This window comes from Coenobita brevimanus, chromosome 42, assembly GCF_032717465.1.
Source record: "Coenobita brevimanus isolate Jiangsu-jjx chromosome 42, ASM3271746v2, whole genome shotgun sequence".
In the NCBI taxonomy this organism is placed as follows: Eukaryota; Metazoa; Arthropoda; class Malacostraca; order Decapoda; family Coenobitidae; genus Coenobita; species Coenobita brevimanus.
In genome coordinates, this window is record NC_136995.1 from 910,849 (window position 1) to 936,402 (window position 25,554).

Genomic DNA, 25,554 nt, shown 5'->3' on the forward strand with positions numbered 1-25,554 from the left:
AGGTTCCGTCAGATGAAAACAAGCTATCATACCTATTACAACTTAATCAGATATCGTACTCTGTCATACGTCAAAGGCAGATCCTTATTATATTGAGTAAATAAACTTATTAACCATATCTCAATACATACAGAAGGATATTCTAAGGAATATATACAACCAAATTGCAAAATAATTTGTGGATTGACGGTAGACTGTAAATAATACAGTATTATCTTTTAAAAGTTATAACTTATTGTTTTGTAAGTAATTCTACTGCATTACATATATAACATCTTTATTACCACAACTTAGTATTCAAGTTGTATGATCAGCTCATTTTCGCCTCGTGAAAACAAAGCAACACTAGTAAGTCTCCCTCGTACCCGACAAACCGTCACTCCCATCTCCGCGAGGCTGTTAACACAATTTGACCTGCGGGATTTCAGTGCGCATGTCTTGCCTGGCGTGGGTGGGGGTGGAGGGGGTGACTAGTGGCTATAAAAGACAGTGCCAGAGGTTCCTTCGTCCATTCCTTCACCACCTCCTGGCTCTCCACCCTCTCCTCCACACCAAGTAGCCAAAAGGTCAGTAGTTCGAAACAGATGCAGAAATTACAAAATATTTGTTGCGTTCATGCTAGACTGAATTTCACTTATATTCTCTTTCTCTCATTCATTCCTCCACACCACGCTACCCACAAGGTTAGTAAATTGAAAGTAAGAGGTATATGTGTTTAAGTTACAATGAATTAAGCTGTGTATTGAAATTCTGACTTTAAAGAAGAATTCCTGCGCTCTCTTCGTCCACCCCTCTTCCTCTTTCCTCTCCACCCTCTCTTCTACACCACACTAGCCACAAGTTTAGCAGTTTGAAATAAAAAGTCCGACTTTTTGAATTATTACAGGATTATCATTTTTTTCATCGCTGGGAATTCAAACGTTTAGGTAAATTTAAACTTTCCATCCTCTTTCATTCACTCTTCCTCCACACCACGCGAGCCACAAGGTCAGTCTGATTTTTTCATTTGTTCGTTCCAAAGCCTTTCTGATCTAATGTTCATAATGAGATTCGAAGTACATATTGTTCCCAAGGTCTCCCGTCCATTGTTCCTCGCCCGCCTTCATCTAAGCCACAAGGTCAGTTTAATAATTGTGTGTGTGTGTGTGTGTGTGTGTGTGTGTGTGTGTGTGTTTACCCATCCAGTACGGCGACTAACTTAATTCTATCTTCAGACAATTTTATTCAGTTAAGGTGACTCTTCGTTCAGGAGGACTTCGATACTGCCTTACGTAATCTGTCATTGCGCCGGGGAAAAAAAAAATCCTGTGGTAGCTGATTAAAATGAAATTCAACACACCACACCACACCACCACCTCACACACCACAGCACACCATACCACAACCACCTCACACAACACACCACACAAAAATCACCCTCTTCCACCACACCACACCGTACCATACCATATGAAGATAAAGTTGGACATTGGAACGCTGGCTTTTATATTCACACTTCCCGGATTCTCATTCTCTTCGTTTTCTTGTCGGTTAAGGAGGCTACAGCTCGTATTATCGACGAGTAACGAGGCTACCTAACACCTGTTCCTCAGCGATTTACTTCTTAATATGGGTAGTCAATATCCTTTTGCACGTTATTGATGCAGAGTATGGCGATGCTGGAAGGGTTTATGCAACACAGAAGAGGACAGTAAGGTGTAATAAACAAAAGTCGCTAAGGAAGAAGTGTTAAGGAGCTTCCGTAACCAGTGAGAATACCTGCCTACGTAGCAGTTTCCTCAAGGTGGTCGGTAAATAGCGCTTCACTAGACTCACCAGGCCAGATCTTGTGTTCCCAGGACGGCTCAGTCAGCTGGTGTGGGCGTGGGTGTGGCAGCAGGAAATAAATACAAGATAGTGATGTGCTCAGTCCGCTGGTGTGGGCGTAGGTGTGGCAGTGGCAGTAGGAAATAAATGATGCAGGAGAGACAATGATAAGCTGACTGAGCCACAACACATGAGAAATCACCCGGCGGAGCGAAGAGGGGCACTAAATACGAACTGCCCTACACGAATATTTCTCTAGTTGCTAAGTAACCTAATCTTGGCTATTTATGGTATCATGTCTATACAAAAACGACATACTTAGAACAGAAAACAATGTGTAATATACCAAATTAAATATACTCGCTTTGTTTTCTATCAGTGTTTGAAATGCAACGTTCCCGTGTTATGAGGTAGGAATGAGTCTCCTTGGTTACTACTTAAATTTGCCTTCCACTCTGACAACTGGCCATCAACCGAGCAGAGGAGGATTAGGGGTCTGTCAGGTCACGTAAAAACAAACTGACTATAATAACAGGCAGTAAGCTTCCTGATTACACCAGACAACAGCCCAAGGTTAGTATGAGTAAATGATCTCGATTCGTATCTGTCTACCTACCTACCTATATACCCAGCCATCTACCTACCTGTCTACCTATCTACCATCAATCTATAGATCTATCTATCCACCTGTATACTTTTTTTTTTTTATGTGACCGACTCTGGGCATAGGCTTTACAGCCTGCTTTCAAGGCCCAGTAGTCCTCCTACGTACCGCACACCTCTACATATCACCACTTCGGCGCTAACACCCACCGTCCATACTGAATACATACTAGGGCTGTCTCATATAGGACTGGTGTGTTGGTATTAGCGGGGGTATTTTTACGACATGTCGGCGGGTCTTCTGGTAGATCAGTAAAGTCTGATTTTATGAAATTCAAATCCTTAAACTGTTCCCTGCCCCAGCGGGATTTGAACCCGGGTCCGTTAGGACTGCAGGCCAACTCTCTACCGATCGAGCCACCGCCACATGTCTATCAATCTATATATCTATCTGCCTATCTATCTAACTTTCTTTGGCCCACCATCTGCGTAAAGGCCCTGCGACAGTCTAATTAGCTCAGATATAATGAGTATTCAGTGGCTTGTCTCTACGATATTATGTAAACACTGAACCCCAACCTTCCCTCAAATGCAAACCCTCACGAGACACCCGGCTGGAGCGCCTTAATCCACTTGACCACCATGGCGTCCACTTGGTTACACAGTTTACATCCAGGAAAGTATATGGCTTCCTGGGTAATAAATAAAATCATCCTCTCACACCACACCACATCATACCACAATAAATTCACACAACACACCACACAAAATCACCCTCTTCCAACACACCACCCTCTCACACCACACCACACAAAATCAACCTAATATCACCCTCTCACACCACACAAACCCACCTTGTCATACCACACCACTCAAAACCACCCTCCCACACCACACAACCCCCCCCCCACAACATCAGCCCACAAAGAATCACCCTCCCACACCAGGCGAACGGCCGTGATCTCAGTATCAGAAGTTAGGAATTCTAGGCTACATCTTTTTTAGGAGGCAGAGTGGCTCAGTGGTAGAGCGTCTAACTCGAGATCGAAGAGTCGAGAGTTTGCGCCCCGCCCGCGTAGCTGCCTTGCTGGGAGAGGTAGCACTTTCCTGTCACCTAGCTGGCTGTACCCTGACCGAAGGGTCGAAGTTCGGGTCCACCAAAGGGTCACTGGCACACATCAGGAATCAGGTCATAAAGTGCTACACGCTAGAAACCAAATTCCTCTACCCAGAGGCAACGCCTTAGCCCTTATCGAAAAAAGGGGACGAGACGTAAAAGTCATATATATAAATGTGTGTGTGTGTGTGTGTGTGTGTGTGTGTGTGTGTGTGTGTGTGTGTGTGTGTGTGTGTGTGTGTGTGTGTGTGTGTGTGTGTGTGTGTGTGTTCTATTCAAACTGCGACAGACGATTCTATTTAGCCGGTGCCCTTAATCCTGTTATGGCGAAGACAACTAAGAAATTATATCTATTAACCCTTGAGAGAGAGAGAGAGAGGGAGAGAGAGAGAGAGAGAGAGGGAGAGAGAGAGAGAGAGAGAGAGAGAGAGGGGGGGAGAGAGAGAGAGAGAGAGAGAGAGAGAGAGAGAGAGAGAGAGAGAGAGAGATCCATCCGTACCGTCCCCGCCTCCCAACACAACAATTACATACTCAATCCAGTGCACTGAATTGCTCGGAGAAACACAACTAAATTTCGCCGCCGGAGTCCTTAATTATCCCGGAGTTTCCCGATTAATTCGCATGTTCAAAGGTAATGAGAACTGCGAAGGACTAGGTGCAAATTCTGGAGATCTGTAGGTTTCGTAGCACATTTGAGTGATTTATTTAGCACAGTATACCTTAACTTGTTCATTTATTCTGGGTGACACAAAACGATCATCCCCTACGTGTTCCAAGGCTTCGCAGCACCTTTGTCTTTGCGATTCATTTAAAATATTACACCTAAACTTCTTCATTTATTCTGGCTGACAAAAGCGATCTTGCTACCCAACGTGTCTTAGCTGACAGAGTGGGCTTCGTAGCGCCTCTGAATTAGCGATTTATTTAACATACTCCACCTTAACTTTCTCCTTATGCACCTGATGTTGAAGAATAGCCAGTTTCCATTAGTGATAAACAAAAGGATACTGACGTGTAATATGGAGAATAATTCGCTTAGGAAGAGGTGTTGCGAATCTCCAGACACTTATAATACGGTTAAAGTCTCACGAGCTTAATAATACCATAGTCACGTGAAAATATATGAAGAAATTTATTTATTATGGAGAATAAGTCACTTAAGGTGAGATGTTACGTACTCTCCAAAGACATAATACGGGCCTAAGTCTCACGAGTCTAAGAACACCCTAAGTCAAGTGAAATAAAAAATCTATTTATCATGGAGAATAATTCGCTTAGGAAGTGGAGTTACGTTCTCTCCAGACATAATACAGGCCTGTCTCACGAGCTAAAAAATACCACACGTCAAGGGAAAATAAACGGAGAAATATATTTAACTAACACAAAGCGATTTTCTCATAGGCGTGTGTTTATATGAGGCCCTCCTGGTTAAGGCTGAGAATAGTAAAATACCAGGTGTAAATATAAGAATAGTAGGCTACAGTATCAGGTGCATATATAGTACAACATCAGGTGCAAATATAAGAATAGTACAGTATCAGGTGCAAATACAGTACATTATCAGGAGTGTATATAAGAACAGTGCAATATCAGGTGCATATTTAGAACATCAGGTGCAAATATATGAACAGTTCAGTATCAGGTGCAAATATAATACACCAGGTGCAAATATAGTACAATATCAGGTGCAAATAAAGTACAATATCAGGTGCAAATATAAAACCTGTACAGTATCAGGTGCAAATATAGTACTGTACAATATTAGGTGCAAATATAAAACCTGTACAGTATCAGGTTCAAATATAGCACAATATCAGGTGCAAATACAGTACAATATCAGGTGCAAATGTAACACTAGTACAATATCAGAAGCAAATATAAGACGACTAGATTCCCCCCTAACTTCAACCCTACAGCCGTTCAAGTCCAACTATTAGATTTCTTAGGCACAGAGGCCACCCGTAATCTAGCGTATGGTATTTTTTTTTATTTAATCTGTTCTTCCTTCCTCTGTTCATCAATAAAAAAAATATATATTGATATCGGGAGACGGTACTTAATTCAGGACAACGAGCGATTTTATTTTCCTACGCCCTTCCTGTTCTTCTTTTCTTCAATCCGATTATCTATGTATTTTATTTATTCCACTCTTGTCACCTCCAGACGATTGTGTTCAGCTTGGACTTTTTTGTAGTGAGGGGGCAAGTGCAGACGATTCTGGAGAGACCTTTTGTAGTAAGGGAGCAAGTGCAGACGATTTTGTTAAGTTTAGGAGGCCTTTTGTAGTGATGGGGGAAAGTACAGACGGTTTTCTTAAGCTTTGGAGATAGATTTTGTAAGAATGGACAAATACAGACGATTTTTGTAGGCTAAGAAACTCTTTTCGTAGTGAGAGGGCAAGTACAGGCAATTTTATTAAGCTTTTGTAGTGGAGGACCAAGTACAGGCGATTTTGTGAAGCTGAAACGCCTATTGTAGTGAGGAGACGAATACAGATGATTTGTTGAGCTAAGACCTTTTGTAGCGAGGGAGCAAATGCAGACGATTTTGAGTTAAGAGAGACTATTTGTAGTGTAGGTACAAAAACATTCTCCATTCACGCCTTCACAAGATCTCTCTAAGCTCAGTAAAATCTCTCTCTCTCTCTCCCTTTAAGTCTCCATTTACACCTTCACATGATTCTCTCTCTCTCTCTCTCTCTCTCTCTCTCTCTCTCTCTCTCTCTCTCTCTCTCTCTCTCTCTCTCAGTCCCCACTTACGTCTTCACATGATTCTCTCTCTCTCTCTCTCTCTCTCAGTCCCCATTTACGTCTTCACATGATTCTCTCTCTCTCTCTCTCTCTCTCTCACAGTCTCCCATTTATGCCTTCACAAGATTCTCTCTCTAGGTAAAAATCTGCCTCCAGTCACGCCTCCACAACATGATTCTCTCTAAGCTAAGCCAAATTCTCTCTCCTTCTCTAAGCTGAATAAAATCGCCTACAGGTACCAATAACTAAAAAATAATAATAAAATAAAAATCAAGGCATCAAAACGGCGATCACAGGCCTTCCTGATAAATGGTTATATTAAAAGTTGATTTTGAAATTTCGTAACGGTTTCTTAGCGATATATTTTCCCTAATACATCTACTTATTCTCTTGTACGTTACTGAATTAAACTACGTCGACACTGGAAATATATATGACAGAAGAAATATATATGACAGAAGAAATATATATGACAGAAGAAATATATATGACAGAAGAAAAAGCCAAGATGCAAAACCTAAAATAAATAGCACAAGAAGAGGTGCTACGGAGCCTCCTGTCACCCAAAATACGCCCTTAACCCCTTCAGTTCCAACACGCATTTCCCCATTTCATTCTTGCTACTTCCAATTTAAATCAACCTAGGTAATCCAAAATAAATCGCTACGGAAGAGGTGTTACGAGAAGCCACATATAATACTGCCTTAAAGCCTTCAGTCCCACGGCGCCTGTTTCCCGTTTCTCTCGTTAATCCCAGACAATATAAATCATCCTGGGAAATCTCTCTGGCACTAGGGGATTTAATGAAGAATATATTTCATCCTTATAATCCCTAAATCCCTCACAAACTGAAAAAAAATCTCCATAATTAGAAAGAATAGTGCGAAAATACGTCATTGAATTGAAAGGGTTTATTTTTAAGATTGGTGTGTGTGTGTGTGTGTGTGTGTGTGTGTGTGTGTGTGTGTGTGTGTGTGTGTGTGTGTGTGTGTGTGTGTGTGTAATAAGGCGATGTTGTAAGTTAATGAGGTGTAAATGACGCCCTTCTCTCTTGTCACTTACACTGCACTGCTGAGAGAGAGAGAGAGAGAGAGAGAGAGAGGGGGGGGGTGGAGGTGATGGGGTAGGAGAAGGGAGGGGAGGGAGAGATGGGATAGGGAAGGGGCAGAAGAGGAAGGGAAAGAAGAAAGGAGAGGGGAGGGAAGAGGAAATGGGGGGAGCCAAGATGCAAGGTTAGGGAAGGGGAGAGGAGGAAGAGATGGGTTAGGGGAAGGGAAGCGACGTGGAAAGGAAGGAAAGAGAGAGAGAGAGGGGGGGGAAGGGGGAGGATAGCCTAATAGGGAAGGAAAAGGATGGGAAGAGAGAGATAGAGAGGAAGGAAGGAAGAAGGGGTGAAAGGATGGGATGGGAATGGCTTGGAGGATGGGAGAGAGTGAGTAACTGGGAGAGGGAGAGAGGAGGGGAGGGAAGAGGGAAAGAGGGAGACGGTAATAAAGGAAAAATAAATAAATAAAGAGGAATAGTAACACCACCAACACCATAGCTACAACCATCATCACTACTACCACCACCTTATTAATAAATATATATGTCTCCACCACCACCACCACCACCACCAATGCCACAATTACAACTACCATCATCACCAACTCCACTACCAAGACAACTATCACCACCACTAAAACTTATATGGTAAAGTAACCACAGCCACTACTACCATCACCACTACCACCATCAGCATAGTTGGCTCTAAGGGTGTGAACGATAATGACTTAAATATTGACCAGAGGGACTGCACACATACACACACACACACACACACACACACACACACACACACACACACACACGCTACGGCATTATTCTTTATTCCTGCCACCAACATACGATTTTATTCTGCTTAGAAAGTCTCCATTAATCCTTTCACTACGACGAGAGACTGTGTGTGTGTGTGTGTGTGTGTGTGTGTGTGTGTGTGTGTGTGTGTGTGTGTGTGTGTGTGTGTGTGTGTGTGTGTGTGTGAAGACGATTAATTTTCAGCTTATCTTTTTCACTTGATTTTATTCAGCATTGGGCACACGTCCTCCTCCTCCGTCTTACCAATCCTCCCCTCCACTTTCTTTTCCCTCATCTTCCACCTCCGTCGCCCTTCCTCCTCTCCTCTCTCTCCTCCTACCCCTCTCCACGCCTCCCCCCTTTCCTCTTTGCTTCCCTCCTCCCTTCATTTCCTCTGCTTCTCCCCTCTTTCCTCTTCCTCTTACCAGTCTCCCCTCCTCTTTCTTTTTCCTCCACATCTCCTTTCTTTACCCTTCCTCCTCTCCTCTCCCCTGCTTCCTCTTTCCACTCGTCCTTCCTTCCTCATTTTTCCTTCCTCTCTCTGTCCATTTTTTCCTCCATCCTCCTGTTCTTCTTTCATTTTTCCTCCATCTTCGTCTTCCTCTAGCCCTTCCTCCTCTACTCCTCCCCATCCCTTTCCCCCCCCTCATTACTCCTACTTTCCTTCACTTTGCTTTTCTTCCTCGTGATTTATTGAGCATCACCATCTCTCCCCTCATGCCTCCAACCACCCCCCCTCCTTATCTCTCTCCTGCCCTAACTCAATGCCGGCAATTCGGCACGGCGCAGATTTAACCATTTTATTATCCGAGCGACAGATTGAATGGCGAGTGAGAGTGTGGATCTTTTAACTGGACAGACTTTACTTGCCTTTCCTTCTATCACTCCCCCCTCCCCTCCCCACCTTGCTCTCTGGACCCTACTTTACCCTAGTCATAGTTGAGCAAAAGAGGTCTGGATGGTAAATAGTCTTAGCTGGACAAATGAGGTCTGGATGGTAAACAGTCTTAGTTGCGCAAAAAGAGGTCTGGATGGTAAATAGTCTTAGCTGGGCAAAAAGAGGTCTGGATGGTATAATGACAACGAGGAAGACGATGATACAGAACAATATACACAGGATGTAAAAACAATAAACAATGCAGTGGTGATCTTTGTCCTGTGTGGCCTCATCTCCAGCGTGGCAGCAACATATTCCTCTTCTGTCAGGGATACTTTAAGTCCTCTGCTGCCTGAATCCTTTAGTCTACAGTTCCTCTGGTCCTTGCTTTCTTCATTCTGAAACTTATCTACTCCCTAAGTCCTTCGCCTACAAGCTCTTCAGTTCCTAGGGTCTATCAGTTCATAAGCCCCTCTGTCTTCGTCATCATGTATTTCTCAAAGTCCTTTCTATTGCATCCTCTCTCTCTCTCTCAGTCCTTCAATTCATCCAATCTCCCCCTCCCCGACCAAGACCTTCTGTCCATGTCACCTCCCTCATCCCTCCCCAGTCCTTTCTTCCTTACTCCTCCAACACCCCCACACTTTCCCACCAAATACCAGAACTCATTCCTGCACTTCCCTCGCCCCCTCCAAGTCTTTTCTCCACTTCCTTCCCTCCCTCCAACTCTTTTCTCCACTTTCTTCCCTCCCTCCACCATTCCTCTACTTCCCTCCGCTCCTTCAACTCCCCCCTCCACTTCCCTCTCTCCCTCCAACTCTTTCCTCAACGTCCTTTCTCAAACTTGTTCCTTCATTTCCTTCCTCCAACTCCTTCCTGCATTGCTCTCCATGCCCTTCCCTCCTTCATTCCCCTCCTCTAACTTTTCCTTCCCCCTCCTTTTCTTCCTCTAGGTTTTCTATCCCTTCCCCTGCCTGGTCCCTCTTTCCTCCCGCCTAAAACGTCCTCTTCCTTCCATTCCCACATCGCTCTATTTCGTTTACTCCTTTCCTTCTCCTGCCGGCCAACCCCTCCTCTCCTTCCTCCCCCCCTTTCCTTCGTCTTCCTCCCTGTCTTTCTTTCCTGCCCATTCCCTCTCATTCATTCCTCGATTTCCATCAGTTTTCCTCCCTCCCATCTCCTATCCTCGTGACAATGTCTTCTACATCTAGTCAAACACATTTACCTTCCAAAAAAAAACCGGTGTTCTACCTTAATCAACAAGCAGCCAAAGCACCTGGGGATCTCGGTCTGCTATTATGTGGGAGAAAGACCTAAGGCAAAAAGATTATTGATGGTCGTGGAAGGGTTTAATGACCTAACATCCCTATCAACGAGCAATTTAACACTCACCTCCGACGATCTTCAAAGAACCGTTGGTTTGGTTGCTCCCGCTGATGGATGCCATGAAAAAGGTAGCCCTCTATTTCTGTCACGCATTATTATTACATTCTTGCTATTTACTATTCAATTTTTGATTTTCATGATCATTATTCACTCAATCCTTACTAGTTTTAAGTTTGAAGTCAGTGATCCCTCTTTATTCATCTTTGGAGAGACCTTCTTTAACCCACTGCCCACTTATCCAACATTCACTGATATCAGATGACAACTTTTTTCGATCTCTTGTACACAAATAAATATGGGTGAATACAGAACCTCCGTCTAACTTCGCTGGTGGAGGAAATATAATAATCTGAATGTAAGAACAATACTGTACATGACACCACAAAACGGGTTAATCTAGTAACATAAGAGGTGAGCTAAATAAAGCGAATTACCTTTCCACGCAACAGTAATGCCTTTTAAGTAAGGAGAAGGCGCAAGACACCAACCCTTCAGGTATTTAATAATTTAGGACCTACACTGTAGATTATCCAAGCAATCAGACAAAGTTTAGAGGTCATGCACATCTGCGACTATGACCTGTGGTTTTAAACATGTATCCCTAACAGTTTGGTAGGTTCATAAACAAAAATCGCTGTAGTATTTACCTTATCCAACGCGAAGAGATGTGTGTGGTTAAGCGGTGATGAAGCCACGTCAGCAACCGCACCAGCATCACTCCTTGCCATCACAATCCATCCATCCATCATTCAATCCTTTTTTGCTTAGGAATCCTGGGCTAGGCTACCAGTGCCGACCGCTGAAAAAAATAAAAATAATAATAAAAAATACAGTTGGCCATTCTCCCTTACACCACCATACCTCAATATGATCTTAACCTCCACAAAATAACAACCTATTTAGCCCAAGGGCGTCTTACATATCCCAATTCTCAAATACCAATACAGTCTAGCGTTGCTTCTGGTTCACATAAGTCTCTCACTCCGCCATGGGTGGTTAACATGGGGCCAAGATGAGCAAACCATCTCCATAAACTAGTGTTACATAAAACCTGAGATAGTCAGCTGTAGGCAAGGTAATTAACAATCAAATTATAATATATAACTCCACAAGCAAGCTATTAAGAGTACGAAGTGACAAAATTACATCGTTTTAGGTGGGAAAGGAATGCTGTGAACGCGCGTCTGTACCTCTAAAGAAAACTACAGGCAAACTTCCCTGCATCACATGGTAGGGATGGATGAAACTTGAGGACATGTGTTCCAGTATTCTGATTTGATTTAGCACACCACAGAACTATCATCTAACCTCGAATTTCTGATATTCGGATGCATTTTAGTTACTAAGAATGGTATTTTGCTCTGAGGTCAATAATCAGACCTTCATCTGCAACTTAACTGAAAATTTCACCACTCGATTACTCTGACTCAAATTCCTTTTCTGTCCCATTTTCACTGCTGCCACTCGACACATTTCAGTTAATTTTAATGCCATAAAAACGTCTCATGTGTTAATGTGGACAGTAATACCAAGTAGTCTCTGGCCTACCTAGCTACCAATCTTTAGCCAGATGCTGTAATGCTGGAGGGAGTGGCCATCAAAACAGATAGCCTCCACGTCACCCTATCCAACGTCATCACGATGCCCTTCCTCCAACTCAAACCACCCTTATGTTTACACGCCTCACCATCTCATCCCTCCACCTCATCCTCTGTCTCCCCCTCCCCCTCCATCTCATTCACACATATACTGTTATAATCAATCACCCTTTCTCTGTTCTCACCACACTGTCTCTTTCCACCTCTTTATTCACATCCATCATATCTAGATACAGTATAACCGTACTCGTCTAAGCATATTTCTTACACTCTGATACAGATCACCTTATGGTCCTCTACCTCACCGGTTAACCAACTGTCCCATCCACTCTATGCAACTCAAACTCCGTAACTTTTTTCCCATTTCCACTGCTTTCATTCTACAGCCAGTTTGTTTTCACCTAATAGAACTGGGCCATTCCCACAACGTCAATACTAAGTGGTGGTTGCATTAAATTTGTCTAGGCTTAATTATGAGGCGGGAATGAGTCTCCCTGGTAAATGTTCAAAATGACCCTCTAACACCCGGCCATCAACTGCACTTAAAATATGTTAGGGATGTTTGTTGGGTTAGAATAAGCGTGATATTACTTCATCTACAGAAATAGGAAGATAACATACCTGTGCCGAATTGTAGCTAAGTCTGTTCAACCAGCTGTGTGATGGAAAGGTTTGGGTTTGTCACTGGTGGGTAACAGCTGGAGATGTTGAGTCCAGTCTTCACGCCAGGTCACTTCCATAACGGGTGCCAGGGAAAGTAGTTGCAGTAGCCTACACCACAAGATGCATGAACGGGTCTTGGTTTATCCCAGTAGGTAAGCTCCACTGGCCGGTTATGATTTGACAATCTTGTCTGCGCTGACACCACTCCATTATACTTCTACCTGAAAGAAGAAAAAAAAACTATGCATTAACAATTTTGGAAAATGTAGGTCGGCAAAAATCATATCCACATATTAAAATCTACCTGAATAGTAAAAATATATACAGTACATTAGCAATTATGAAAAATGGAAGTTGGCAAAAATCACATCCACATACTAAAATCAATACAAACTCATTAGAGGTGAATACATCAATACATCAAGGGCTGTCTGGCATCACACCCATATAAAACACAGACCTAAATACAAAACTCTAACACTGTCATTACTGAAGAATATACCAAAATGCCAACAGCTGTCCCATATCATATCCATATAATACACATAAGTCATTACTGCAGAAATACACCAACACGTCAACAACTGTCCGCTATCACGCCCACATACGCAGCCTAATAAAGCAGTACACCTACCACTCAGTACATAAGAATACAGTAATCCCTCATTTATCTCAATAAAATAGAGCCAAAGACATGTCCGGGTTGTGGCAACATCCGGATAATGACCACTATTCCCTTATCATACCCAGACCCTACCTATACCCACCTACAACCTCTACCTAACATATTTGTCCGGTACCTATGCCTAATTTGGCAGTGTGTTCCGGTCATTCAGGCATATTTTGACATCAAAACACACATAGGGATATCAAAAGGAAATGGCAAACACCAAGAAAACCATGCAGGAAAACCACTGAAACCCAAAAAACACCCAATTTATACACTACTGTATGTACAGTACCCCTCCTTATTTTGGTAGTGTTTTCAAGTCATTCTGGCATATTTTTGACATCAAAACATCCATAGGATTATCCAAAATAATTTTCAACACCAAGAAAACCATGAAAAAAAAAAAATGAAAACCAAAAAACACCCTGCCTAAACACTACTGTCTGTACAGTACCCCTCCTTATTTTGGCACAGTTTCCCGGGAAGTCTGGCATATTTTGACATCAAAACATATATAGGATTAACCAAAATAATTTTCAACACCAAGAAGACTATGCAAAAAAAACACTGAAAACCAAAAACCACACACTACTGCGCATACAGTACACCTCCAATTCTTGGCACTGTTTTGGGGTCATTCTGCCATATTGTGACCTCAAAACACACACAGGAATATCCTAAATAAATATTAGCACCAGGGAAACTATGAAACAAACCTACAGTTACCTGCCAAAAAACATTCGGTTGGGGTACTTACCACCCAGTGCACCACCACCAGACTTTGTAACCCGCCACCTCCAGTAGGTGCAGAGTTGTCCCGTGTTGTCTAGTGGCAAACAGTAACACCTAACAAAGGTCTAAAAACTCCTACTTGTCATCCTCAACCTGCCGTAGGTGGGCAATGAACCGTGACGTGCAGTGTGGTGATGGTGGCCTACCCACCCCAAGAGACTCTGAAGACAGCCGCAAACTTACGTCCAACAGAGACTCAACGGCTGTCGACGTGCTCAGTTGTGGGGCCAAAGGTGAAGAAGGGATACAAGCTGCTGCTGGTGGTGGTTGTGGTGGTGAGAATGGGCTGGCACTCGTGGGGGTCGCAGGCATGAAGAATGAGTCAATCCTGGGTGATGATAGGACCAACGATTCTGCTTTCGAGAACAGAGGAAGCAACAAGCAGCAAACTGCATACAAGGTTCACTTCCGTTTGCCCAGGCAAGGGTTAGTAGGTGACGGCAACAGTGGATGACCAGTAGATCACCACCTCAGGTAGTGTATGACTAATGCGGCCTGCCAGGTGACTCTGACCATTCGGTAGGGAAGTGGACAGGCACACGTGGTGGGTGGTTTCTGCACTAATCCCGCAGGCCAGGGACTCACGCCATTTGTTGTAGAGGTGGACAGGTGGTTTTATCACACATTTCCTCATGGCCTGTGGTCTGTGTTACATGCATGGTGTCCACCAGTACCCCTCAGAAAAACGTTTGCCTCGTCCGTTCAAAAATAACCATAGAATTTTCTCGAAGATATGCTTAGTGTGTTTCCCAAGCAAAATTTCAGAGGTTATCTTTACCTGGCCATACCAAACCTAACCTATCACATAAGGGCTGCTTGGCTAAGGTGGTTGACTGTAGTACTGAAACGAATACCCATACCACATGGAAGCGCAATGTACAGCATTGTACTGTACATACACAAATACAGTACTGTACTGTGTACAGTACAGTACTATCATATGCATTGGTACAGAAACTATTGTACTGATATTGTAATCATATCGTGGGAAGGAATCTCTCTCTTTGAGTGTGTGTGTGTGTGTCTCCTGGTGGCCGCGCAACTTTCGACCTTCAGTAGAGACAGACAGGTGCTGTCACCGAACATTTACTCGAGGCTTGTGGTCTCTGTTTGATGGTGGTGGTGGTTGGACTAGACGTTGCCCGGTGGCCGTGCGACTTTCAACGTTCAGTGGAGAGGCGGATGGGCGCTGTCACCGAACACGTACTCATGGCTTGTGGTCTGTGTTATAATCTCAGTGGCAGTTAAGAAAGAGTTAGTCTGCTGGTCACGCGATACTGGACATTTACTGGATGGTGTCCGATATGTACGATGTTTGTTCGGGGGTCCTCAAAGTATTCATTATATCCAATATCTGGTCCAGCGAGGTAAAGCACGGGTTTACCGTATATCAAATCCTGCACCCAGACTGGCAATGATAAAATCAATACAAACCATTGCCGAATGCACCAAAATGAGAGCTATGACACACATTTACACATGACAAATATCCTTCCTGTTTAAAAGACTGCCATCTGAATCATATACCGGTATTATGGATTATATACTTTGGACTAAGTTCACTGTTACTAATTCAGAAACATGGACATTGTCAAATAAGGTATCACAGCCACATACGGTTATACTAAAATCTACACAAATCATTACAGGGTACCTCCTAACTCAAAATGATAGGAGACAACCATAACTAATTCCTATCTTGTTATAGGCAATTCACCATCAAAATCTTGGTAATTCAGAAATATTCTATACCCTTTTCACTCTAACTTGGCCAAATACTGACATCTTTCAATCACGAACACTGAGTTGTAACAAGAGATTAACCGTACAATATGATGCTAGTCAAAAAGAAGCACTATGGAAAGGATGTAAAACCCTAACATTATCTTCTCAGCCACTGAACTACTTAAGCTGCAAAAGAACGATAATCTGGGCCAAGTTAGGGTGAAGAGGGTACAGCTGTTAAAAATCACCGCCACATACCGTCCGGTAATACTAAAACCTACACCAAATCATTACTTTCTAACTCAAAATGATAGATGGCTTCATGGCAACTAATTTCCTTCCTGTTCAAGCCAGTCTGCCATATGAATCCACATAATATTTAAGCCAGACTCCAATATCAGTCACCCTTAAAAATACAAGTCATCAAATACCATACCCACATACTATACTCTTTTTACCCTAACCTGACCCAGATTTTCGTCCTTTTACGGCTTATTTCAAATAGCTCAATGGCAGAAAAAGACAATACTATAGCTCTGCATCCTCTTCACAGCACTTCTTCGTGACTAGCATCATATTCTAAGGGTAATCTACTGCAATAAATCAACATTAAAGACGGCGATATGTCACCTTTACACCAACTTTGTTTTAAAAGGGTTTAATATATGCTGGCTACTTTCCAATCCAAAATGACAGGAGCGAGACACTGATATTCAACTAACTTCCCGTTCAAAAGCTGTTCGCTATCTAAACCTCTGGTAAATTTTTACTTTTACTCCCGCACGCCATTTTTGCATGGAATTTTCATTTTCCTAGTATTTTCAGCGTAATTCATTTTAATTTGACCTTCATTTCTGTCGGAAATCACTCGTTTTTGAGTTACACCCCCCCACCCCCAATGTTTCACTGTTGAACAGGAGGTTCTGGCAGGTTGGATTACGCAAAAACGAGTGATTGCCGACAGAAATGAAGGTCAAATTCAAATGAATTACACTGAAAATACTGGGAAAATGAAAATTCCATGCAAAAGCCTAACCTTGCTGAAATAAACCTAACCTAACCATACTTAAACCGGTAAATTTTTACAAGTGGACAATACACCCCCTAGGTAGTGCAATATATTTTTCTGGCAGTTTTTGATGCGATATCGAATGTTTCTGACCTTCATTTTCGTCGGAAATGCCTCATTTCCCCTCTTTTCCAATCATGAACTTTGATTGGACAAGTAGGTGAAATCAAGCATTTTCCCAAAAAAGTGAAGTAAAAAACAACTCAAATCGCATCAAAAACCACAGAAAAATATAATTTTAAGCTTCTTATCGACCTCGTGTTTCCTAACTGGGGGGCTCCGCCCCCCAGACCCCCCACCTGGCCGTGTTTCCCAACTGGGGGGCTCCGCCCCCCAGACCCCCCTTACATTAACCTAACCTAACCTAACCTATCCTAGGGGAATGCTTACCTAGAGATACGATGGTCCAGGACGAGAGTCGTCCGTTCTTTGCGTCTTTTCTTGGTCTTATTCAAATAAAAAGTATGCCTGCACAGCCAGATCTTGTCTTTTTCTCAAAAAACTAAGTCTGTATTATGTTCTGGGCACTTTGGAACTGTAGATCTAATTACTCCATGGTCTTTCAAGAACGATATGGCAGTATCTTCGTTTTCATAAAACGTAGCGAAAGCTTTCATGTAATTTAACTCGCACCAATTACAGACCACCATAGCGCAATGACTTAGTTCAGGGGACTGACGAAGTTTCAAAATTTGAAATTCGAGGGGAAATGAAAAGGATGCACTTGATTGGCTATTGTCTATTGAATGTGATTGGTTGAAGCCGACTTACATGCCTAGTTCCACCCACGCAGCGGTAACGCACGTACTAACACACACCCTACCCTTGCTAACGCACGCACGAACACATAATATCCTAGCCTCCACTCCGTCAACATGTCCGCCCGCCTTTGTCAGGTACATTAGTTAGTGGGTAATTAAACTAGTAAAATGAAATTTGCGACAGGTAGGACACACTCTGCGTTGCTAAGTATCATATTCAAAGTAAGATAATGGAAGAAAATGTGCCCGGTGCCGTACGGGAGTAATTATACAATAATACCAAACCTCCATTAAGGACTATTTACGCCAGAGCTCAATATTAATTCTATTAAAAAAAAATGCAGACTAACAAAAAAACATCACACCTGCATACTGCCAACAGCTACTCACTCATTACTTCTTAATCAAAATGAAAATCGAGACTAACCTTTTCTGTTCAAGTTAATACACCTCCCTCCATGCTCCTAACTATTTTCTCCCTTCCCTCCCTCCAACTCCTTCCTCCACTTCCCTCCCTCCAACTCCTTCCTCCACTTCCCTCCCTCCAACTCCTTCCTCCACTTCCCTCCCTCCAACTCCTTCCCCCATTTCCCTTCCTCCCTCAAACTTTTTCCTTCGCCACACTGCAAGTCCTTTTTTCCTCCCCTCTCCTTCCTCTATTCTTTCCCTTCCTCCATGTCTTCTGCCCTTCCTTTCACTCTCCTTCCTGCTTGCCTGCCTGCCTTTCCTTATTACTGACGCCAGAATTCACTAGTGCGAAGCTATATTATACCCGGGATTAGAGGATGATTCAAACATAGCACTGGGCATTGTTCTATTAGCACTGGACACATGAGTTAATTGGGAAATTCTTTTGAATCCGAGGGCGTTTTTTGCATTTCATTATTTATAACCTTTTTTTCAACTTTTTTTTCGTTCAGTTAAAGAAAGATCTCTTGCTAGAAGTAATTAATGAACACTATAGCTTCTCCAGCACACTCATAATTAAAATAGTCTGAAGTTGGTATAATCATGACATCACTAAATTCCTCAAAATTTATACAAAAATCTCTTATTTGAAATGATTCCTTGATAACTTTTACGGTATGTAAGATTTATTGCATTTTATCTGGTAAACAACACTGTTCTCGTAGGTATTTAAATAATCAATGGTCTGACCTTAAAGACTGGGATACGTCCCCACTTCTCCGATTCATTCGCACGTAAAACATGAAGACAGAATAAGTTCGGTTATGTCTTATTCAATATACTGCACATTGTCTCGTAGGTAGTTCGTTATTATATATCAATTACTGTGGTTACATCATTCACTAAGAATTACTGGCTGTGAAGGATCTGATATTTGTATAGGAAGATAAAAGCATTCAAACTGATAAATTTAGAGGAAAGACCCCCCCCCCTCCTTTTTTTACCTCCTTGAATCTCGAAATTGCACGATAAACTTTGTAAACAAATATATCCTAAATCTAACTTAACCTAAACATGACTAAGATGAACAGCTCTACAGTAATCTGCTTTGCAAATGAACATGGTACAGGTATCGTGCATCACCCCAACCAAAACACCCGCGTCTCCATGTCTTACACAGGGTGGTCAAAGAAAATTAAAATGCTCTCGGTGTGCATCAGTATGTACTCCATAAATAACATCCATAAATAACAAAAAGGCAGTACATTGAAGATTAGGCCTCTCAGAAATCTCAAACAAATCTACCAGAAGGCCCGCCGACATGTCGTAAAAAGACCCCCGCTAATACCAATACACCAGTCCTGTATGAGACAGCCCTAGCATGTATTCAGTAAGGACGGTGGGTGTTAGCGCCGAAGTGGTGACATGTAGAGGTGTGCGGTACGTAGGAGGACTACTGGGCCTTGAAAGCAGGCTGTGAAGCCTATCCCAGAGTCGGTCACATAAAAAAAATAAATTAAAAAAAAAAAAAAAATCTATTTGAGTGGTGCAGAAACCTACCTGCGAAGCTTTGTTCCCCCTCCAAAGAAAATAATATATAAGAGTAAATAAGTAGGCAAATAAATCAATCAGTACAGAACTCCAGTGTCTCGACTCCACCTCAAGCCGTGCTCGCTTGGTCATATGGTGAAAACTATATCTGCAATTTAAATTTTTTCAATGATAAGTTTTTGGTGCATACGCAGTTTAGGGTCGGAGGCTAAAGTCATGGGATCTTCATACAAAACTCAAGCACATTAATGAAAAAGATCTCTGGTGTTCAAATTAATGGTGAATAATCTATATTTACCTAATCCTACGCGAAGAGACGAGCGTGGATGAGCGGCGTCTAGACACATCGGCAACACAACCGCCATCACTTCTCGTCCGTTCCATTCCTTCAATACATCCACCTGAAAAACATGTGAAATTAGCCATTTACCCTACATAAACATACCTCAATGTACTCTTAACATTTAAAAACATCTACTCTATACGTCTTGAGGGCGTATTTCATATTTAATTCCCCATATCCAAACATATCCGTGGCTCATCGATGTGGAGAGGTTGGACAGCCTTCAGAAACGCCTATAACACGGGCTCCTTTCTAAGCTAAATGAAATAATATACAGTAAAAGTAATGAAAACCAAGAAAGGCATCCTCCATATAAGAGATACAAAGCCATAAAAAATCCACAAAGGCTAATGCAGAACCCCTGGTGGCTCGCCTTCTGCCGCGGCTCGAAATGGCGTCAGGATAAGCTAAACCATCTCAACAAACTACTCCAGTGCATTATATTAAGGTCAATCTCAACACAATATCATTATCAATCTAGTTATATATATGTAACTTCCACAAAAGGGCTATAAAAAAGGAAAAATAGTTACAAGATCTCACCATTTAAGTTAGGAGAGGAGAGTAGCCACTGCGCATAATCACCTCACGTTAGCAAAAGGTGAACTGACACGTGGCAGGTAGGGAGGAGGGAGGAGGGGAAGGAGGCATGTTCCAATTATTCAAATTTGAATTAGCATGCGATATGCTAAATTACACCACTTCTTTACAAATTCGAAAGCATTTTACTTACTTAGAAAAGCAATTACATCTCAAGACAATAATTAAGTAGCTATACTCTACTTAAAACTGAAAATAAACGAAACTACTAAAGTTTAAGCCTCCAGTTAAAGCACCCGAACGCAGATGTTCTCGGCGACTTGAAGTATGGAGGGAATGGAGGAGAAAGTAGAGAAAAGGGGAGGATGCAAGGAGATTACTCAAATATTTGGATTTCCACAGTAATTAAGGTTGATATTGTGTCAAAAATCTAAACTTTATCTTGACATTAGGCTACGAATTAATGAATATTGTGAGTTTGATACAGCAGAAGCTAGCAAAATGGAGGGCGGGGTGGAGGAAAGATGGGCAGGTGAGGGATTGGAGGAGTCGGGAGAGAAAAGAAAAGGGGGGGGGGTAAGGAGGCACCAAGTAAACAATTCAAATATTTTACATTTCCACAGCAACTGAGAATGAAATTATGATGGAAATTTGATAATCAGACCATTATCTTGACATTACACGATCAATTATCGAATATCTTGAGTTTCATCCTGGGCTATAGTCTTCAAACGCCATTTCAACCTGCAACCTGGGGGCAGGGTGGAGGAAAGAAATGGAAGTGACGACTGAGAAGGAAGTGGTAGATAAGGAGGGATGGGGGTGGATGGGAGACAGCAGAATTCAACCAGCTATACCTGAACATACTCAAACGTAGAAGTGTAATCAGACCTTCATCTGGCCATGAAGCTTTAGATTAACGAATACCTTAAGGTGAATCTTGAATTTAAATCTTCAAACGCAATTTTCACGAGAGAGAGAAAGAGAGAGAGAGATTTGGGGGGACGAGGGAAAGAAGAGAGGAAGTGTGGGAAAGGAGAAAGTAGGTGAAGGACGAAAGAAAGGATGTAAGGGAAGGAGAGAAACGAGGAGGTACGGGAGGGGGCAAGGGAAGGATGAGAAAATGGAGGAGAAAGAAGGTGAGTGATGGGGGGAGATGAGAAATATGAGGGATCGAGGAGAGAAAGGAGGTGAGGGACGGAGGGAGGAGGGAAAGGAGATGAGGGATGGAGGAAGGAGAGAATTAACGAGGTGAGAGAAGGCAGAGGCTGGAGGGAAGAAGGGAGGTGAAAGATAAGGGAGGAAGGAGGAGAGAAGGGAGTAAGTGTGGGATGAGGGAAGAAAGGGGGGGAGGAGAAGGGATGGAGGAAAGGAGGGAGGAAGTGATGGATAAGGAAGGAAAGGGGGAGAGAAACGAGGAGATGGGTGAGGGAGGAAAGAAAAGGGGAGGAAAGAGGGGGTCAGGGGATGGAGGGAAGGATAAGGGAGAAAAGGGGAGGGGAGGAAAACGGGGAGGAGCATAATTTCACGTATTTCAGATATTCAGACATGATACATACTGACAGACTGATGATACGTAATATTTTGATTCATATTACAATGATGATATATGACAATACATATAGATTGATGCTTTGATACAAGCTTTTATACAAGGATGATCTGATGATAGTTTGATGATACATAACGATACTTTGATGATATATGATACTTTAATGATACATAATTATACTTAGATGATATATAACGATACTTTGATAATACATAACGATACTCTGATGATACATAATGATACTTTGATCATAAATAACGATATTTTGATATATAACGATACTTTGATGATACATAACGATACTTTGATGATACATAACTTTATTTTGATGATACATAACGATACTTTGATGATACAAAACGTTACCTTGATGATACATACCGATGCTCTGACGATACATAACGATATTTTGATACATAATACATAATGACACTTTGACGTTAATAATACTTTGAGGATAAATAGTGATGTACTAATTCATAAATACTCTGATGATACATGTCAATATTCAAATCCATTAACATATTAGACTCTAACTCAAAATATCAGTAAGGGCTAGCTAGACATCAGTTTATCTATCTAGCTATCTATTCATCCATCCAACCATCCCTCCATCTATATATCTATGTCTATCTATCCATCTATCCATTCCCTCAATTATAATTTTATCTACGTATGCAATCTTCTATCTATCCATCCATCTATCATTTTATCTATATGTCCATACCTTCAACCGCCTATCCATCCACTATCAATTTACCTGTCTATCCATCTATCTATTTACAGTATCTATCTGGTAAAGGTACTGTAGGATAGACAGGGTAACAGCAGCAGTGAAAGCTTTGGCACTGCAATGGGGATGCCAATGCTTACTACCTACCAACACACATCACACACCATTATTAAAACTCTCCATCTATCTATCTCTTTATCTATCTACCCATCCATCCAGCTAGCTAACTGTCTATCCACTCACCCATCCATCCATCCATCTATCTATCCATCTATCAACCTGTTTTCTCATCTATATATCTATCCATACAATTACGTAGCCATGCATCCACTCGTCCATCCATCCACTTAGGTAGTTATCCATCCACCTATCCATATCTCATCTATCACTCTATCTATCTAGGTATATTCTACAGGCTATCTATCTATCCATCTAGGTATATTCTACAGGCTGTCTATCTATCCATCAAAGTATATTCTACAGTCTATCTATCTAGGTATATTCTACAGGCTATCTATCTAGGTATATTCTACAGTCTATCTATCTAGGTATATTCTACAGGCTATCTATCTAGGTATATTCTACAGGCTATCTATCTAGGTATATTCTACAGGCTATCTATCTAGGTATATTCTACAGGCTATCTATCAAGGTATATTCTACAGGCTATCTATCTATCAAGGTATATTCTACAGGCTATCTATCTATCAAGGTATATTCTACAGGCTATCTATCTATCAAGGTATATTCTACAGGCTATCTATCCATCTAGGTATATTCTACAGGCTATCTATCCATCTAGGTATATTCTACAGGCTATCTATCCATCTAGGTATATTCTACAGGCTATCTATCCATCTAGGTATATTCTACAGGCTATCTATCTATCAAGGTATATTCTACAGGCTATCTATCTATCAAGGTATATTCTACAGGCTATCTATCCATCTAGGTATATTCTACAGGCTATCTATCTATCAAGGTATATTCTACAGGCTATCTATCCATCTAGGTATATTATATGGGCTATCTATCTATCCATCTAGGTATATTATATGGGCTATCTATCTATCCATCTAGGTATATTATATGGGCTATCTATCTATCCATCTAGGTATATTATATGGGCTATCTATCTATCCATCTAGGTATATTATATGGGCTATCTATCTATCCATCTAGGTATATTATATGGGCTATCTATCTATCCATCTAGGTATATTATATGGGCTATCTATCTATCCATCTACGTATATTATATGGGCTATCTATCTATCCATCTAGGTATATTATATGGGCTATCTATCTATCCATCTAGGTATATTATATGGGCTATCTATCTATCCATCTACGTATATTATATGGGCTATCTATCCATCTAGGTATATTCTAAGGCTATCTATCCATCTAGGTATATTCTAAGGGCTATCTATCCATCCAGGTATATTCTACAGGCTATAGATAGGTATATTCTACGGGCTATCTATCTATCTATCTATCTATCTACATGGCACAGGCTATGAGAGGCACCATAGCAGCAGCAGTAGCAGTGATGGCGGTGGCACTGCTATGGGGGGGCGCCAACGCTGACCACCTACCGACGGAGACGCTGCAGGCAATACGCGAGGCGGCGCTGGCGGGGGCCCTGGACCCCCCCGAAGTGCAGTACCCCAGCAGACCCTCAGTGTTCAAGACCCCGGGGGAGCTGAGGCAGTACCTGGACGCCCTCAATGCCTACTTCGCTATTGCAGGCAGGCCAAGGTGAGGTTCTCTCTCTCTCTCTCTCTCTCTCTCTCTCTCTCGCTCTCTCTGAGCCCGAGTTAGCGGCCAAGTGTAATTCTAAGCTCGGTGTGTGTGTGTGTGTATGTGTGTGTGTGTGTGTGTATGTGTGTGTGTGTGTGTGTGTGTGTGTGTGTGTGTGTGTGTGTGTGTGTGTGTGTGTGTGTGTGTGTGTGAGAGAGAGAGAGAGAGAGAGAGAGAGAGAGAGAATGGAATATAATTCTAGGCCAAGTCAAAGTAAAAACACTACATAACTTTCCCTTCCTCTGCAGGTTCGGCAAGCGAGGTCAGCGAGGTGACGTGTACGACTACTAAGAATGACCTGGCCTGACCCTGCCTGACCCCCCATGCACCCACACACTTTCCCACGGCGACGGAAAACGACTGAGAACGTGTGTGTGTGCATAGTCTGTACTCCTGTCGGTTAAGAAGGCTCCTAGCACCTGTTCCTTAGCGATTTAATTATATTCTTGTATGCCATTTATGTGTAGAATGCCATAACATACGAGAAAAAATGTGCTATGTAAAATTCGTGGAAGAGGTGTTATGAATGCTCCTATCACCTGCTTCATGGCGATTTATTCTTACATAAGGCTATCTAATATTATCTTGTGTTATTTATGCAATCTATGTCAATATCAGAAAGACAAAAGAGAATAGTATGATGTAGTAGGCAAAACAAATCGCCATGGAAGAGGTATTACGAGAGCTCCTAAGCCGATGAGAATACGGATTAAGGCCTAATATACAAAATAAATCGCAAAGAAAGACGTGCTAAGCTGACGAGGTTGAAGGTCTCGTATGAAACTTATAAAATATTTTTGGTGTATAATCGCTATATTTTTGGTGTGTAATTGCTCGGCTCCATCCCTCTGGTCTCACTGGCTCTTTAGATATAGTCGTACTTCTAAACACTGAGGTAAAGTCGCAAATGTAACAGAGTTAAGATAACTGTCACAGGCATAGCTAACTTTGCCCTCAGAAGCCGCTAGAGT

General features: G+C 42.1%; 1 protein-coding gene across 1 annotated transcript; it reads left to right on the forward strand.

Moving 5' to 3' along the window:
- Positions 1-526: 526 nt before the first annotated feature.
- Positions 527-24,940, forward strand: LOC145397623 (uncharacterized). Its single transcript, XM_080270662.1, has 3 exons — positions 527-566; positions 24,297-24,541; positions 24,832-24,940. Exons 2-3 carry the CDS (start codon positions 24,300-24,302, stop codon positions 24,872-24,874), a joined length of 285 nt encoding a protein of 94 aa, XP_080126788.1. The 5' UTR covers positions 527-566; positions 24,297-24,299; the 3' UTR covers positions 24,875-24,940.
- Positions 24,941-25,554: the final 614 nt, after the last annotated feature.